Below are 16,864 nucleotides of genomic sequence, written 5' to 3' on the forward strand. Positions count from 1 at the left end.
TTAAAGCAACATGGTCTTAGAAAATAACGATCTGTTTCATTCATTTCAATGATATTTCAACTGTTTTAAATAGCTAATAGTTCCCAGTTTAGATGATATACAGAAAGCCATCAATCGCCTGATTCGGTTAATACTGGAAGTAAATCGTGGAGTTGCTCAGTGGGGACAGAAATGTTTGCAAAAATCTAGTTTAAAAGCAGAATCAGCCATACTGCAAGTATCTTCAGTAGCCTTTGGATCACAAGGAAAAACAGCCAAAAAAGAAGAAAGTAAGTGGTTTGAATTTTTTTTTAATTATTTCTACATTTTACTTTACTAAAAATGCCAGTTGTAAATATCTGTGAATAAACTCACTTTTCTTCCAAGAGGCCAACTGTGGATTATTTTGAATTAATTTGTGGGGTTTGTTTTTATTTAAGTAGCTCTGTTCTTCAAAAATAGCTTTTCAGGCTCACATAAGCTTTAGAACCCTGAGAAAAGATATGCAAAAAAGCCTTAGAAAAATTGCTGGATTCTGAATCTCCTATTTAATTTGAGGCAAAATAAGCTTGTTAATTTATCTTTTTACCTTCTTACTGTGAAATATAACCATAACAATGTAGTTGAAACCAGAAACAATGATTCTAGACTAGCTATTATTGGAATATTGAGATAAAACAAGAACTAGTTTAATAATGAGATTTCACTAAAGATTTTAATTGCTGTTTATATTCCTACAATAGGTTATAAAAGGCTTCAACTTAGATCATGTGAATATTCAGACTGTAGATAGACCGCATCCATTTTAGTCATTTTTACCTTCATATTATTTCTGAACATCTCTTTGCAAGCATCCACAGCAGACCAAATGTATTTTTAGCATCAGGTTCTCTTAGCTGCTTGGTTGAGCCAGTGATCTGCGATACGCTTTATTTTTGTTGTGAATCCTTTGCAAAGTCTTTAACGTCTTGGAAAGTTTTTCTTTTTGATAGTCCAGAGCTGGGACTTTATTCAACTGATATGTTTGCATGATACTAACCTCTTTAATGGGCTTCAAGCAGGGTGGCAGGAAACTATCCTCACCAGACAATCATAGCCTTTTCTTCTGCTGGGTCAAAATACAGTGTCAGCAAGTTATCATTTTCACCACCTTTAAACTAGTCATCTTCAAAACCTGGGGATGTATGTTAATGTTTGGCTGATGAGATCTAAGGAGTACACTGGCAAGGATGGATCAATCAGAGACTGTTTCCAGTGACCAGGTCCCTGAAAAGGTCCTTGAACTAAAAGAGAACTTGGAGTTGCATTAAGTCCCCTGCCATTAAACCATGTGTGTGGTGTGAAGAGTGAATTTTTCTTCTTCACTCTTTTAAATCTGCTTCAAAATACTGAGGCATTGTTATTACAGAAGGGTCTTATTAGATCTCAGGGATATAATAAATCATTGAACCACTTCATTGGAAAAGACCTTTGAGATCATCGAGTACCTGTCCACTACTAAACCATATCCCTGAACACTTCATCTACCTGTCTTTTAAATACCTCCAGGGATGATGAGTCAGCCACCTCCCTGGACAGCCTGTGCCAGTGCATGATAAACCCTTTTGGTGAAAAAATTTTTCTCAATATCTAATCTGAATCTCCCCTGGTACAACTTGAGGCCATTCCCTCTCGTCCTATCACCTATCACTTGGACAAAGAGACCAACACCCACTTCACTACACCCTCCTTTCAGGTAGCTGTAGACAATGATATGGTCTCCCCTCAACTTTCTCTTCTCCAGACTAAACAACTCCAGTTCCTCCAGCTGCTTCTCGTAAAGACTTGCTCTCCGGTCCCTTCACCAGGTTTATTGCTCTTCTCTGGACTTGCTCCAGCAACTCAGTGGCCTTCTTGTAGTGAGGAATCCAAAACTGAACACAAGATTCAAGGTGCAGCCTCACCAATGCCAAGTACAGTGGCAGAATCACTTCCCTGGTCCTGCTGGCCACACTATTTTTGGTACAGGTCAGGCTGGTATTGGCCACCTTGGGTACACTGATGGTTTATGTTCAGTCACCTGTCAACCAACACCCCCAGGTCTTTCTCTGCCAGGCAGCTTTCCAGCCACTCTTCCCCAAGCCTGTAGCACTGCACAGGGTTGTTGTGTCCCAAGTGCAGGACCTTCCAGTTGGCCTTGTTGAACTTCATCCAGTTGGCCTCAGCTCATTGATCCAGCCTGTTCAGATCACTCTGTAGATCCTCTCTACCCTCAAGCAGATCAACATTTCCTCCCAGCTTAGTGTCGTCTGTGAATTCACCTAAGGTACATTCAATCCCTTCATCCAGATCATTGATAAAAGATACTGAACAGAACTGGACCCAGCCCTGAGCCCAACCACTTGCAGCCGGGCCTGAGCTGGATTTAACTCCATTCACCACAACTCTTCGGGCCTGGCCACCCAGGCAGTTTTTTATCCAGCAGAGAGTGCACCTGTTCAGGGGAGTGGAAGCCAGTTTCTCAAGCAGAATACTGCGAGAAACGGTGTCAAAGGCTTTACTGAAGTCCAGGTACACTATACCCACAGCTTTTCTTTCGTACATTAAGTGGGTAACCTTGTAATAGAAGGAGATCAGTGTCTATATTGATCCCAATAGTCTCAACAATTTATCAAAAATTAAGGAAGGATGTGATAAACTGCGTTTTCTTTCTATTTGAGCTTAATTGTAGTTCTTAAGGGAGAAAGGGCTCCTTTTTCAACATCAACAATGTAACTGGAGCAGCACCTACCACTGTCTAAACTACCATTCAAAGTATATTAGGAAAACATTAGGAAAATCTCTAGACTGCCTTTTCTCTTCTCTTTTTCTTTTTTTTTTCTACTTCATTCAGTTCTAACTTCTTTCAGACAAGACTCAAAAGACGTTGATATTAGCAGTTTATAAGGCAAGTGCATTTCCAAAAACATGACAAACTTTATTTCTGCACTCATTAATATTTGACTTGGGAAAGTTGAGCATCTTTTTTGAAACCACGAAACAGAATTACAAGAAGTTATTTATTTGAAGCATGTTAGAATTCAAGAAATTCAAGAAACTGTTTTAAGGGGTTTATACAATTAAAAGACTTACGATTTTATTAATTGAAAAAATTAATAGTGCACAGAATGTTTATGAGCACCTGTGGTGTTCTAGTTACAGTTAAATTAGAGTGGAAAAAAAGAAGTAATTTGTGAATTAAGATGACTATTTTCTTTCTATTTGGAAACATTCACTTTAAGTTGAATTTGATCTAGCTGTATAGAGCCTGACCTGAGCTAGCACTTTGTACTTTCATCTTAATCAGACAGACATTCGAAGAGGATATTCAGCCTTACTGAAGATCATTGTTGCTTGACTTGGCATACATAGGTTTAGAAGAGAATTCTAACCAGACTTTTAATAGTTTATTCGTTTACGTATAATTTTATTTTACAGGAGGAGTTGAAGAGGTTGGGCTTGGCAGAAAGCTAAGAAATTTTTATTCAGATGTTGCAGAGCATGAAGATGTTTCTAATTTAGTTATGCTCCTCTCTTCTGCTGTGAGTTCTATGAGAGAATTAGCTAGTGAAGTTCTGCAGGACTTTCAGAAATACAAGGTGCTGTGGACAGAAGATAGAGATGCTAGAATTCAGGTGAGTTTAGTGATGATAAACAACAGGACTGTTCTTCAACTATCTTATCTTTTGAAATCAGAAAACTCTGAGGCAAAAAAAATAAGGAAAAAGATGTAGAAAGCACATTAATAGCTGCAATTCTTTTGTCTTTCAGTAGTATTAGTAGTATATTTTCTAAACAGAAGTAATAACACACTACCTAGTTTGAGAATTGGCGTTTGGCTTTTCCTTCTCCTGTGCCATTCTAAGTACTGATAATCTGGTCCTAATTTGCTGATTGCTTTAGTTTTTATTTGTGGAACTCTGGATTTTAGGCCACAAGGAACTACTCCATTGACTTGAAATACAGTACAACCTGTAGAAATTCCCACAGCATCAGTGCTGATAATTGTGTGTTTACTTTGAGTTTAATACATACTTTTATTCACCAACCTTTCTATAGTTATTTTAGGAGTTGAGTTCTGCATTCTATGTTCCAAGAAGAATCCTCTATTCAGTTCTTAATTGTTTGAACTCTTAAGTTGAATCCTCAAGTGTGGTAGAAAAATTCTGTTAACTACAGCAAGAAAAAGCCAGTTTCCAGAGAGTAGAGGTCTCTGGGTCTTCTGCATCAGAATATTTCACACTGTCATTCTACAATAGAGTTTAATTTAGAATTTGAATTTAGAGATTTGGTAGAAGAAAGTTGGCTTCTATATCTATTGAACCTTGGCATAATTGAATCTTCTATTTAAAGGACTACATTATATATACATAGATCTGTGAATATCACATCAACTTGTTCACTACAGGAGCACTGATATCTTTTGAGTATAATGCAAGTTGTGCAGTCCATGTGGGCTAAAAAAAGCTGAGAATTTACTGTTATTCTAATTAAAATATTAAGTCTAAACAAATAAATATTATTAGTTTGATTAGTTGCTACTGAAGAAAAGAATACTTCTTTAAAGAAGGCCTTAGTAATAAGTGCAGTTAAGTTTTATACACACGTGCCCTAGTTTCTAACCCTTTCGCTGCCTGTCTGGTTATTCTCCAACAAAGGAAATGGGAAACAGCTGTCAGCATTTATTACTTCCTCGTGCAATGAAGGCGTATTGATTATAGCTGTTGTGTAACATTTCCGAAATGCAGCTCTTCAGAATCACAAAACCTTTTACACTTGATTTCTGCTCATGGGACTCCTTAGAAAATGTTTTTATTGTGATTGTTGCACATGAAACTGGGCTAATTGTCTAGTCTTTCTGTAAGTGCAGGCATGTATTTTTTGATGTTCTGTCAAGTGTTTTCATAATACCCATGACACACAATATGTCTTGGATATCTGTTTGTTAAATTTTGATTGGAATTTCCCAACAAGCTTAAGAGTTACTGATAGTGAAATTGTTAAATGTAACTATCTCATCTCTTGCGTTTTACTACGTAGCAAGGCTGCAAAAGGCTAAAACCAGGTATAATATTGGTTTACATTTTCCTGGTTCCTGAATAACTGTTCCTGAATAACTGGTTCCTGAATAACTGTTGCCACTTGTTTTACAAAAATATGAAAAAGGACATTTATTGATTGAAATTTTAAACTACACACAGGAATTTGTGGCTAGCCATCCATCTCTGGCTGAATTTAAAGAAGAAATATTTCGCTATGCTCTGTTTGAGAAGGAGGTAGAAGATTTAAAACCCATTATTATTCTTGGTCCAGTTGAATTGCATACAGGTATGACGTTTTTCTTATCTTTGTATGTACAGTAAAGTAATGAATATAATAGTCATGTTATTTGGTTTGTTCTCTGAAATAAATGCTTACAATATGAATAGATATTACTGAAAGGACCTCCCTGACTGGTCAACTGGGGCTCCCTCAGATCCTTCTAAGAAATCCGAGTTTAAAACCCCTCCATTCCTCTTGCCTCTTGCTCTTTGGAGTGGTTAAATTAAATTCTGCCATGGCTGTGAAGATATCAGGGAGCCTTAGAATCATAGAATAGTTTGGGTTGGAAAGGACCTTAAAGATCACCTATTTCCAAACCCCCTGCCATAGGCAGGGACATCCCACTAGACCAGGCTGCCCAAGGCCCCATGCAACTTGGCCTTGAACACTTCCAGGGGTGGGGCATCCACAACTTCCCTGGGCAACCTCTTCCAGTATCTCAGCACCCTCATTGTGAAGAAATTCTTCCTAATGTCTAATCTAAATCTTCCCCTCTCCATTTGAAGCCATATCCCTCATCCTATCACTATACGCCCTTGCAAAAAGTCCCTCCTCAGCTCTCTTGTAGGCCCCATTCAGGTACTGGAAGGTCACTATAAGGTCTCCCTGGAGCCTTGTCTTCTCCAGGCTGAAGAACCCCAGCTTTCTCAGCCTGTCCTCATATCAAAGGTGCTCCAGCCCTCTGATCATCTTCGTGGCTCTCCTGTTCCAACAGCTCCATATCCTTTTTATAATGGGGATTCCAGAACTGGACACAGTACTCCAGGTAGGGGCTCACGAGAGCACAGTAGAGGAGGAGAATCACTTACCTCGACCTGCTGGCCATAGTTCTTTTGATCCATGCTAGGATGTAGTTGGCCTTCTGGGCTGCAAGTGCACATTGCTGGCTCGTGTTGAGCTTCTTATCAGTCAGCAAAGAGTTAATGAAAGTGTATTGCTACTGATTTGATCATCCACGAAATTCATCTCTGGGACCAGGTCATCCAATATAAATAGCATTGGAAGTATGAGTCACCACCTTTATTATTGGCATAAGAATAGCACATAGTTCTACTAGCTTCATTTCACTCTCAAGTGTTTGTTTCAGCAGAAGACAGGCTGAATAGCCATTCTGATGTCTAGTATCCACAGGTCTCAGGCTACCTCATGTTTTCCTGTTCCGCTCTAGTGTCTTTAAACATAATGAAATAGGCATAAAGACCTGGTGTTGGAATGTGTGGAATATGTTCCCTCATATAGGATATGTTCCCTCAGTTCTGCATGGCACCGTACCTCAGTAGCTGGCCTTTTGTGGTCCTGACAACTTGGTAGCCATTGATTATGTTACTCTGAAGAATAGTCAATTGTGGCAAATGTATTCTCTGCAGACAACTGCTTGTTGAAGGACTATGCTGATTTTGTTAGAACAAAGAAGCAAGGATTTCAATGGTACTTAACCCTCTAACCTTACAGATTACTATGTATCTGACTTGTCTTCACAGGACCAACATCACTGTTCTGGGGTTTTTTTTGCCTTCTGCGTCAGATATTATCATGGTTGCTATCTTGGGACAGGTAGTAAATGTATCCCTTTCAAAATATCAGTGTGGCCATGTTTCTCATGAGAAACCTCCATCTTCTGAGAGATTAGATTGAGAAATTCTCTCTGTACAATTTGTCTTCCTTGTACATCAAAGAGGACAGAAGCTGGACAGATGGATGACTAGAATTTCTTTTTCAGGAGCTTGGGAGCATGTTAATCCATAGCCTTCTTTCAGTGAATAAACAAAATTGTCAGACTGCTGGCTGCATGTCCTCATCCAGTTCCTGGATGCAAATTCTTATTAATGAAACCACTCTGGAAAACTCTTGCTGTCTATTGTTCTGTGGCCAAGAGTGATAAGAAGCAGTGTATCCAGAAGAATATGGATTTTCTTTATGGTCTCACTACTGCCCCATCTGTGACCACTGCATTAGAGGGAGCAGAGTACTCTAGGTTCAAGAACAAGGATATTAAATGTTTTTGTGATCTGAGGAAGCAGGTATTTTTCTCAGACTCTGTTTAGGTTTGGGAATTGATTTATTATTATTTCCATATTCTAGTTTCTGGACAGTATATAGAACTTTTCTTGAATTACCCCGTGCATTCAGGAATCAGATTTATAAAGCTAATATCCAAGTTATTAAGGAAACCACATCTGCTGCAAAAATTTGGTTTGTGAGCATAAGGGTTATATGCTGTTACTATCTTTTGGTTTCTTTCACCAGAGTACAAAATGTTGCCTATTAAAATCCTAATTTATTCTGATCATATGTTAGAGTGCCAATGACTGGCTTTCCTGTCTCTTCAGTGCTGGTTTCGGTTTATACATTAATTGCATATGATATGACGTCACACCTTACAGTTTTAGTTGTGAAGTATTACAAATCCCGATATTGAAATCCTAAGATTAATTTCCTCAATGGGTATAAACCATTTAAATATCATGATTTTTATGTATTTGGTTTTTGTATATCAAAAGTATTCTCTGAGAATCTACAGTTACAGAGTAGGCATTTTTCTTCTTTGTTCATCTTCTCTATATTAGATAAAACTATCAATGTTTTACAGCTATCATAATATACAGTAAAACATCAGAAATCTATTTAAGTAGATTTGAAATTATTTTGAAACTCTTAAAATGCTGTAATTGGATTGCCTGTCTGCTTTTCCTAATTGCTATTAAGAACTACATGGGATAATGTGATGAGTTTTTTTACAGAAAAAAAAATAAGGTATATGGGAAGATTTTCTTTATTTTTTTTTTTTCCAATCAGAACCACTGAAGAAAGCTTTATCAATTGAAGCCAGAGCCTGGAAGATGCTCCTCTGTCATTATTTAAATGAGGAATATGAAAAAAAAATGACAGACATGACATTCTTCATAACTGAGTGTTTAAAGAAATTGTCTCAACCTCTGTGTGGCTTAGATGATGTCAGATTTGCAATGCAAGTTTTATCTACCATACGTGATAATGAAATAGAAATGGATATGACTCTGGGACTTATTGAAGTAAGATGACTTAATTTTTTATCTTAATTAAAATGGTATTGTATAATAGGAGTCATACGATAAACTCAGAATCCAAACTGAAGGATCTAGGCTGAAGATGGGGAACAGAGTAATATTTTTGATGTTATTATAAGTTATGAATCATTATTAGATACTTTGCTAGCTACTGCATAAGCGCAGAAGAGAAAAAATATTCCCTCAAATAAATTATAATATAAATACAATCAAGCAGACAATATGCAGAAACAAGCAGATGAGAGCACAAGAAAAGGGAGCAATCCTCTCCCTTTTGTCATGTGCTTTTCCATTGGCCTTAATCCTCTTCCTAACTGTTCTGTCTCTATAAACAAACATCTTGATCATCTAACCCCTTTAAATATGACCACAATACATTTGTTGAGCCAGATATCATTGTATACTGTCAGAAACACGTAGTATTCTTTTAGTTTTCTCTATAAGAAAGAAGCTGAAATGTGCTCATTTAGTTTTATATATACATGGTATTTACTATCACACTTCGAAACAGTCAGCTTAGTAGAACACATTTGTTCTATGTTTCCATCCACCATTCGCAGAAGAAATGCATTTCTGTATAGTCTTCTTTCTTGAAGACTGTTCTATTAACCTGATACCAGAAAGGACTTTCAGTGGACTTTTTGTGAGTTAAAATAAAGAAAATGGCTCTTGTTTTAGCATTTTAAGCCATGGAATGTAAGCCAGTAATAGTATAGAGACTCTTCGAAGGGAAATATAACCAGTTCTGTTACCCAAAAGAGGCAGAGGTTACACTAGTAAATCAAGAACCTGAACAATAATTTCAACATTTAAAGCAATATTTAGATCTAGTAAGTATTATTCCTTAGTCTGACTTTCTTCAGGCTGAAGATATGGACATGATAATCATACTTATAGATGTTAAATACAACAAACAGGAGGAACTGAGTTCAGCACTATTTGTTAGGTTTTATATGTGTTTGAAATCTGCAAAATTTGTAAATAAATAATTAAACAGTGTGTGAAATAATGAAGTATTAACTTTGCTTGTTTAGTTATTCCTGTTTCTGTCACTTCGAGATGAACCTCATGACATTTGGGAGATGCCAAATTCTGCTCCAGGAGAGGAATAACCCTAGGCACCAGTGCAGGCTGGGTATAAAGTAGCTTTGCAGGAAAAGAATTTTCTTGGTGTACACCAAGTTGAACATTAACAAGCAACATGCCCTTGCAGCAAAGAAGGTTAAGGATATCCTGGTCTCTATTAGAAGTTGTGTTACCAGCAGGCTGAGGGTGGTGATCCCCTCTGTGCTGAGGTGTGAGACTCATCTGGAGTAATGTGTCCAGTTCTGGGTCTCTTCAGTGCAAGAGAGACATAGAAGTACTGGAGTGAGTTCAGCAAAAGTTGATTGAGCAATTGGAAAATCTGACATATTAGGAGAGGCTGAGATGAAAATATTACTTCTGGAGAAGGAAGTTGCGGGATGTATTTTATCAATGTGTATAAGTACCTAACGGGCTAGGGAGGAAGAGGGAAGCAGACTCTTCTCAGTGGCAGCCAGTAACAGGACAAAAAGAAATGGGAACAAATTGAAATGGAATAAATTCCGTTTAAACCTGAGAAGAATTTACTGTGAGTGCACTCAAAACACTGGAACGGATTGCCCAGATGGTTTGTGCACATTCCACCCTTGAATGTATTCAAAACCTGATTGGACATGGTCCTGGGCAATGTAATCTAGGCGACCGTGCTCTGAGCAGTGGAGGTTGGACTAGACAATCTCCAGATGCACCTTAAAACCTTGTAAGTTCAATGTACTTGTCTCAGAAGCTGAACAGGAGAGAATTCCAGGTGTAGATTTCTGCATGGAATAAACAACAGTGTTTATCAACCAACACAAACTGCACAGAATACAAGTTGTAGGTCAAAGAAGCAACTAATATAATACATGCTGATTTTTGTCTTCATTAGCAAAACTTTTGCCTGCCTGTTGAGGAGCTATGAAATATGAAAATGATCTTTTTAAAAAGGGCTGTGCGTAGCAGGAGGATAATAAAGGAGACGGTGTGCAAACAAGTTCCAAATTATAACAAGTGATAAGAAAAGTTCTTTCTGTAATGTACATATGCAGGCATATGATAGTTTGGCAAATATATAGTAATGCATGTTTTATAGAGTATATGGCAAAACATTTAAAAATGTGTAATTTAGAGTGTGTAATTATTCAGAGTTAGAAAAAATTCCTCAAAATCTACATTCAAGTGGAATGTAGATCAGTAGAATAAAATTACCATTGAGATCATAGAATTGTATATGTTTTAATAGTAAAATTATTATGTTTGTATATTTTTTCTAGTATTTCATCCAAGACATCTTTATAGAAATATTTTTTTGCTGTTATTCCATAGTTCTTTATTCATCACACTTATTTAAAAAAAAATATTTTATGACTCAATTACAGGAACAGATTTTCTTCTAAAAGTTTCTTAAGAATTGTAGCTATGTTCCTGCTGATGTGCTTAAAATGCATCGTTACTCAGGTTTTATTTTTTCATCTAGGAAGCCTATGCCATTTTAAATAAATTTGAAATTGAGGTCGAAGCAAAGGAATTAGAAGAACTTGGTACACTCAGATTATCTTTTAGTAAATTGCAGACCAAAGCTGTAAGTATATGAAACTATGTTATTTTTCATTTATCTTCATATGCTTTTTTTCAGAGTATGAAGTGTGGAAGGATAGATGGAAATATGTAGATATTTTTGTTGGAACAGTTAGATTAGATTCTCTTCCACAGATTAATCACTGTGGAAAAGACTCAAGAGAAAATTTTACATTTGCATTTCACACAGCTCTTGACTCTTTTGTTCTCAAGCTTTTGAAAAAAAAGAAAATTAAGACATTTTTAAAGAGAAGGCTGAGTCATCCATGAGGAAGAGAACCCTAACACTTTGGGTTTTGAGAGGTTTTTTTGGAGGGAGGGAGGGAGGGAGGGAGGGAGGGAGGAAGGAAGGAAGGAAGGAAGGAAGGAAGGAAGGAAGGAAGGAAGGAAGGAAGGAAGGAAGGAAGGAAGGAAGGAAGGAAGGTAATAGAATCTTTCCCACCTCCTTTTCTGTGTCTTTTTGTTCACGCACCCTCTTGTGATGGAACATGTTCACTTAAAGGTGGAGGGGAGATTTTTTTATGGCTCTTAGTTAATTTTTCTTCTCTCAGCTTTTCATCTCAAAAATTGAACATATAGCACCATAAAAGGAAAAAATTCAGCTTTTTAGCATTAAATAACTAATTTTTGTTCAGCATTTTAATGGGTTTTATTTATAATTTTGGTATATATTTACAACTTAAATATATGTTCATGATTTTTAAAGATATAACTTTGATTTTAATATTTTATATGTCAGGCCAGAGTTCAAGAAGAGTTGGTTGAAGTTCAGCCCAAATTTAAGAGTAAATTGCTAGAATCAATTGCAGTTTTTCAGGAGGATGTGTCAAACTTTGAAACATTATATGAAACGGTAAATGAATTTAGTAGTTACCTGTAAGACTTTTACTTAATTTTAAAATATTTTCTGTTTGCAACGTTTGAATGCCAAAAATTTATTTTGCTGAGCTACTGAGTGTTTGATACCATGGTTGCTAAGCAGTCATCATCGTAGTTCAAACTTCTCAGTATGAATAGCACTGCACTCAACTCTGTAAGGAAAGAAAAGCTTCCCTGGTGGTACAACTTGTGGTGAAATGTTAATTTACAAATTAATCTTTATTTCAATATCAGCATTAAAAAAGATGGTCACAGGCTACTCATTACTATTTTATTTTTAGCAAAAGAACAAAATGTGAAAAATGAAAGTCTAGACCAGTTTTATAAAAGTTTTTTATAAAAGTTTTATTTTATAAAAGTTATCTTTTCTTAGATTTACTGCTGTAAATGTTACATTACCAAGATACATAACTTGATCGTATTTTTACTAGCAAAAAAATATGTGTTTTGTGATGACCTGTACATACAGTGACCTACAGTCACTTTGAGAATTAAAATTCAGTTTTTCTTAACTGTTTATTTGAAAGGAAGGACCTATGGTTCCAAGTATTCCGCCTCAGGAAGCCAGTAACAGGCTAAAAATCTTTCAGGTAAGAAAATAAACTGATGAGTTTCCAATAAATTAAAATATGTGTCTTGGTGGATATTCTGTGTAGCATTATGCCAACTATACTTTAGCTTCCTAAATGCTGAAGGATGAATTGACTGATTGATTGGTTATGTTACCTTGCTTCGCTTTTTGCATTTAATGAGCAGAAATTACCATTCTAAATTAATAAAAGCACTAGAAGAGGGATGACTCAATTACGACAACTTGATAATGACTGAAAAGAAGCCAGGATGCATGTCAGTCACATAAGCCATTTTTCTCAAGATCACATTTTCCATTAGAGTCTTTCAACTTGATATTTGTTTGTTATGAACTTTAGTTCATGTGTCCACAGCTAGTCTTTAATCTGTTTTTAATCCTTATTCCTTTCTCTGCAAGTTGCAGTAACTTGAAGGTATTTTCAACAGGACTTCTGTCGGTCTCTTACCTATTGCATAGACTCTCTAAAAAGTAAATTCAAAGTCTGTAAAGAGCACTGAGTATCAGGAGATGCTTAAACCTCCCGATTCATCTATTAGATGTAGTCAAAATGGAGAAATTTTGGCTGAATTTGCTGTATTTATTATCTTGCCTAGAGAATGCTTTTATATGGATAGTAAGTGCCCAAATCATTCTTCTTTCCATTTTTCTATGGTGATCATGTCCTTTGGACAGCAGTTATACTTTGAAAGTAATTGTACTTTTTAGCACTCTTCAGTGTTTTTTTCTGGCTGTATGTTTTACTATCTGATACAAATACTGTCTTTTTTTCTTTTCTCCCCTGGTGATATTGAATTCATTTCACTTCCTGCTTTTATAAAATATTCCTTGAAATGATTGCTTCTTATATAAATTTTCACCATTTGGATTCAGTATGATTTGAATATCGTATTGCATGAGAACTGTTCAAAATTTTGAATCAAAAATATTTTCAGGCATTTAAATGTTTTTAATAGAAATATTTAGACAAATCTAGAGTCACCTAATGATTTATTATTAGACGAGTTTAAATTAAAGCTTATATTATTAACATATTTTCATCCTGTCTCTATGAATTCTAATTTTATCAGGCTAAATTTGATGAGCTGTACAGAAGGTTTATCACATGCTCATCTGGTGAACAGTTGTTTGGACTGCCCATGACAGACTATGCAGTTTTGCATAAAGTCAGGTAACTGTGGATCTTCAGCTGTCTTAGGTGTTTAAGTATGTTAGAAAGGCTTAGGGTGCATCAAAGAGGGAATTTTTACAGTATGGATGGTTTCCATTGTCTTAAATTAAATAAAAAATTAAAAATATAAATGAAAATTTTAGAGGTCTAATGAATTTGCCAATAAAATAGAATCGTATTTATTTGTTATGGTAACAGAATCATAACGTAGGGTATTACATCTAAATACTATATAAAGCAGCAGAATACCATGGCCTAGAAGTAAATATATACTTATACATAAGTAAATATAGTACTATGCCTTAAGATATGGTACAAAGAATGAACAAGGAAAAGGCAAGGAAAGACGAGTGTATCATCATATATGAAAAATTAAACTAAACCTTTTATTAAAGTAGTTTGGTGGGGTTTTTTTGAGCAGCTGTAGAAATGAAAATTCGATTATAAATTTTCTGTAACAGCAATTTCAATAGTTTGTTGATGATTCACACCAGATGAAGATCTGACCTTTTCTGGCTGTTTTTAGATTAGTGTTTTAGTTCAGATTCAGAGAACGCTTCCGAAGTAAATTGACCAATTGTTCCCACTTACCTTCTCTGTTTTGCACTGCAGAGCCAGCTCAGGGTACATAAGCTAGGTTGCTTTTGAATGAAAGGAAGCTCTGTAGAACCTAGACCAGAGCAAAACTTCCCCCAAATATGTTTAATGCGGATACTAGGTCTTTAGCACCAACTGTTCTTTTCTACATTGAGAAGCACAATCGAATTGATGTACCTCAGTTTTTTACAGTACTACTACATATGGCATGTATTTAACTGTTGTGAGCTATCCAAATAGCTGATTGGAACAGGCTGCCCAGGGAGGTGGTAGAGTCACCTTCCCTGGAGGTGTTTAAGGGATGGGTGGACGAGGTGCTGAGGGGCATGGTTTAGGGAGTGTAAGGAATGGTTGGAGTCAATGACCCAGTGTGTCCCTTCCAACCTAGTGTTTCTATGATTCCATGATTGAAATTATTGTTATGATTTTTTTTTTTTCCCCCAGGAAGGAGTTAGACTTACTTCAAAAATTGTATCGATTGTATGATACTGTAATGAAAAGTATCAATAGTTATTACAAGATACTTTGGACAGATGTAGATATTGAAAAAATTAATACTGAACTTCTGGATTTTCAAAACAGGTATGTTCGTTAACACATTGAGATTTAGTTGGCTTCAGGAAAGCTATTTGATATATTTAAATACAAAACTTCCATAAATAAATTTTATCATAAAGTAAGAAGATTCTTCAAGGAAGAGTGGAATAACAGTATACTTTTAGTTAACCAGCCTTTTACCCATAGTTTTGATAATCGAAGGTCACACAATCAGTTGAAGAGTCAGTCTCCTTAGCTAAACCAACCAAGAGGTCAGGCGAGCTGAAAGTTTATGAATAAAGGTAAGTTCTTCAAGTAGGAGGATTAACCCATTAAGTCCTAAATACAAGAATAAAGTTTCTGAGTCTTTTAGAATATTTTATCCTTTTAAAAAAAAAACGTTTCTGGCACTTCAAATATATTAACAATGCTAAATGTCTTAAATTGTATGGATTTGTAAAAGGTTACAAATACTGCTGAAAGTTTAAAGTGGTTTTGACAGTGTTCAGAGGATTAGAAGTAATTAGTTTGATTCAAAAGTATGTTCTCACCTTTTGGTTAGAAAATGCCTAACTATTTTTTTATATTTTCAAAAATATGTGTATTATTTTAGGGAGAAACGTAATATAGAAGACTAGGACAAGGATTATTTCATAACAGAATAGCTGCATCATTGAGTGCAGTCCCCAACTCTCCTTCTACATAATAGAGTCCTGTCCTTTGCAAGATGCATCCCAAAACAACTGTAGCTTTCTTGGCACTTTCCTCACACCCCTAGTCCTCCTATTAGAATCTCCCAATAATTTCCAAAGGAAAGACATGATTAATTGATGTGTGTTTGTAATTGTGTCAGTATTTGATATTTGAGATTCGGTCTATTCTACAGTTATAGAGCAGCGCACACTTTAAATCATTAGCTTTAAATCAATGTTAGATAACGTTAAAGTCTTTTTGCCGAAATACAGAGCTCTACAAGAGCTAAATTACATTACCCTTTGAAACTGGCGTTCGTTTAAGGTAGTTCAAATAGACATGTATAAAACAGAAATTACTTTTGAGACTGTAGTGAAGAGAAAAACTTCAGTGTAAGTAGTTCTTTCTTAGGCTGTTAAGTACTCATCCCACCTATTGCCTTTGGTTTCCTTCCATTCTCCATTTTGTCAATATCTGTTATGACTTGTCATTACTTTGGCAGTTTTTCATGGCTTATCACACTGATGGCTTCAGGTAATAAAAAAATAGTGGGATAACCTTCCTAAACTAAGGGAGAGAATATGTACTACAGAATGTGGAATTTTTTTACATGAATTTTTTTTGCTTTGTTTTCTTTTGGTTTGTTATTGGCTTCTAGTCTAGTATGTCATGGTAGTTTAGTAGATGTACGTTTTCCTGAAGCTTAACAGATAGATAAAAAATGTAAATTTAGGGCAATTTTACAATTGGTAAGTGAAGAATATCCATAGTTTTGAAATTGCAGTTTTGACAGGTGGAGGTTGGGGCTTAGATTTGCATTATTTCTGATTTTCTAGGTGCGAAATGTTAACCAGAGACTCGTAACTTTTCAAGGAAATATATACAAGAGTGTTTTTCTTTTCTAAATTGGAGGTTACGTATACTGATATAGGATTTCAGGGATTAAGTGTCGCTCAAAGAAGCAAGATGTTGACAGACACCTAATTGGCAGTATCTTGTCTTGGTGTAAAATGGCATCTCCTGGTTCATGTGGGTCAATAAGAATAACAGGGCTCCCAGCTCTGGAACATCTAGCACGTCATTCAAAATCTGCCTGTTTGTTGTACCTGCTTCCTATATCCCAGACAACTGGACCTGACATTAACTTTTTACAAATAAATGAAAAGAATAACTGCAAACAGAAATGTATAAAATATTTAGATATTTTGTCTGGTTTTCTAAGGAAAAAGGTGATCTGTGATGTCACTGTCTGACCATGTCGGTGATCCTCTTTTTCAAAAGAATTCTATTGACTCGTTTCAACTTTCAATCGGGCAGGTTTCTCACGAAATAACCTTAAGTGCCTATGAGTTTTATAAACATCAAAACTTAAGAGTAGGCCACAAACAGACA

At 35.8% G+C, this 16,864-nt stretch overlaps 1 protein-coding gene across 2 annotated transcripts in view; it reads left to right on the forward strand.

The window, feature by feature from the left end:
- Nucleotides 1-16,864, forward strand: part of DNAH8 (dynein axonemal heavy chain 8) — a 139,251-nt gene that overhangs the window by 33,671 nt on the left and 88,716 nt on the right. For both annotated transcript variants that reach the window (XM_009564269.2, XM_054062587.1), the window contains exons 22-30: nucleotides 74-269; nucleotides 3,436-3,632; nucleotides 5,199-5,325; nucleotides 8,116-8,351; nucleotides 10,906-11,010; nucleotides 11,746-11,859; nucleotides 12,413-12,475; nucleotides 13,545-13,645; nucleotides 14,687-14,824. In XM_009564269.2, coding sequence (XP_009562564.2) covers nucleotides 74-269; nucleotides 3,436-3,632; nucleotides 5,199-5,325; nucleotides 8,116-8,351; nucleotides 10,906-11,010; nucleotides 11,746-11,859; nucleotides 12,413-12,475; nucleotides 13,545-13,645; nucleotides 14,687-14,824 — 1,277 coding nt within the window. The remainder of the gene's footprint in view (nucleotides 1-73; nucleotides 270-3,435; nucleotides 3,633-5,198; nucleotides 5,326-8,115; nucleotides 8,352-10,905; nucleotides 11,011-11,745; nucleotides 11,860-12,412; nucleotides 12,476-13,544; nucleotides 13,646-14,686; nucleotides 14,825-16,864) is intronic.

The sequence above is a fragment of the Cuculus canorus genome, chromosome 3 (genome assembly GCF_017976375.1).
Source record: "Cuculus canorus isolate bCucCan1 chromosome 3, bCucCan1.pri, whole genome shotgun sequence".
NCBI lineage: Eukaryota > Metazoa > Chordata > Aves > Cuculiformes > Cuculidae > Cuculus > Cuculus canorus.